The following is a 1,577-nucleotide window of genomic DNA, read 5'->3' on the forward strand; positions in this document are numbered from 1 at the left end:
TGTGTGTGGGGGAGGGGGTCATAGTGTTTGAGCCTCTTTGGGTCCACTTGTCTGTTTCTCATCTCCCAGCAGAATGGCCCTGGGTCTGTCTTAGGAGGCACCCCTTTCCTAAAGGGTGTCCCGATGCCCCATCCCTCCAGGGTCCTCCAACTCCAAATGGCAGGTTCTCCTGATGGCCCACTTTCCTCTCTCCTGCTGCTTGTCCTTCCACCATGTTCCCAGAGGAAGGTGAGGGGTGCGGCTTCCTCTGTATGGGAAATCTCTTCCCAGACGAGATGCCCTCAGTCTATCCTCAGAAGGGTTATGCCTCCCATCTTCCAGATGCCATTCCTGTTTGACCCCTTTTTACTGCTCTCGTTCATGTCTCTGCTAAATGCTGGGTAAAATGAGCCTTACATAAACGCCCAGTTCTGTGTCCCTCTCTTCTCTGGAATGGGCAGGGGTCTGTGGGCTGGTGGAAACTGGGCTGTCCCATAGGAAGGATTCTGTGCCTTACCCATTACCTGCATTGATACCGCCGAGACAGACGGCCAAAGAGCTTACTACAGCCGACACAGCATCCAGGGGCCACAGAAGAGAGATGCTGGACCTTCTGCCATAGGTTATCCTTCTCTCTGATGAGAGGATGGAGGTGGTAAAAAAAACGGGCCCCACCCAGCCACAAGCCAGTACAGTACTGGGTTCTCTCCCTGTCCCTGGCCTGGCGCCTCTTTGTTCCAAGCTCTGCTATATATATAATATAGAGAGGGAGGGAGAGAGGGAGGGAGGAAAGAAATATGGAAATGGCATGGATGAAGAAAGAAAATGGCATGGATGGAGAGAGAGAGGGACAGAAAGAGAAACATGGAGGCAGAGAGAGAGACAGAGAAAGTGACAGGAGGAGTCACACGCAGAAATGCAGAGGGAGGCAAAGAGGGATAGAAAGAGAGAGACAGTTACTTATGCAGAGAGAAAGGAAGTCAGGAGTTGGAGAGGGAGACAGAGACACAGAGAGGTAGAGAGATAAATGTGGGAGAAAAAGACACAGGGAGAAAGGTGCAGAGACAGATGGGCAGAGACACAGACAGAGAGGGAGATACAAATATGGAGAAAGATGGAGAGACAGAGACACAGTGATGGAGAAAGAGATAGAAATGCAGAGACAGTGACACACACACACACACACACACACACACACACACACACACACACACGAGAGATGGGTGAGTATCCATTCTTTCTGGGAAGATGGATAATGACACCCAGGTCCCCCTCGCCCAACATGAGCTTGACCACTATTTAAGAACCTGTTCATAGCCCACCTGCTCTCGAGAGAGCTCCCTGATGGTAGAGGCCCCTGGGGCTTTCTTGCTCCAGGCACCTATAGCATACAATGCCTATTATGTTTTTTTCGGCACTTAGTACAAACTGCCTTGGAGTTATGTATAGTTAGGCCCCTACAAAACCATCTTCACTGTTTTTTTTAAAGGAGATTTAGGAAGGTGGTTTGTTTTAAATTTTTATCAAAATGATACATACCCATGATTTAAAAATTGAATGATACAAGAGGAAATACATCAAAAGACAATGGACACCCT

The 1,577-nt window shown here is 48.9% G+C and overlaps 1 protein-coding gene across 1 annotated transcript in view; it reads right to left on the reverse strand.

The window, feature by feature from the left end:
* RUFY4 (RUN and FYVE domain containing 4) overlaps nucleotides 1-1,577 on the reverse strand; it is a 16,915-nt gene that overhangs the window by 161 nt on the left and 15,177 nt on the right. The window contains exon 10 of the mRNA XM_006906800.1: nucleotides 504-614. Coding sequence (XP_006906862.1) covers nucleotides 504-614 — 111 coding nt within the window. The remainder of the gene's footprint in view (nucleotides 1-503; nucleotides 615-1,577) is intronic.

This window comes from Pteropus alecto, unplaced genomic scaffold, assembly GCF_000325575.1.
Source record: "Pteropus alecto unplaced genomic scaffold, ASM32557v1 scaffold110, whole genome shotgun sequence".
Lineage (NCBI taxonomy): Eukaryota > Metazoa > Chordata > Mammalia > Chiroptera > Pteropodidae > Pteropus > Pteropus alecto.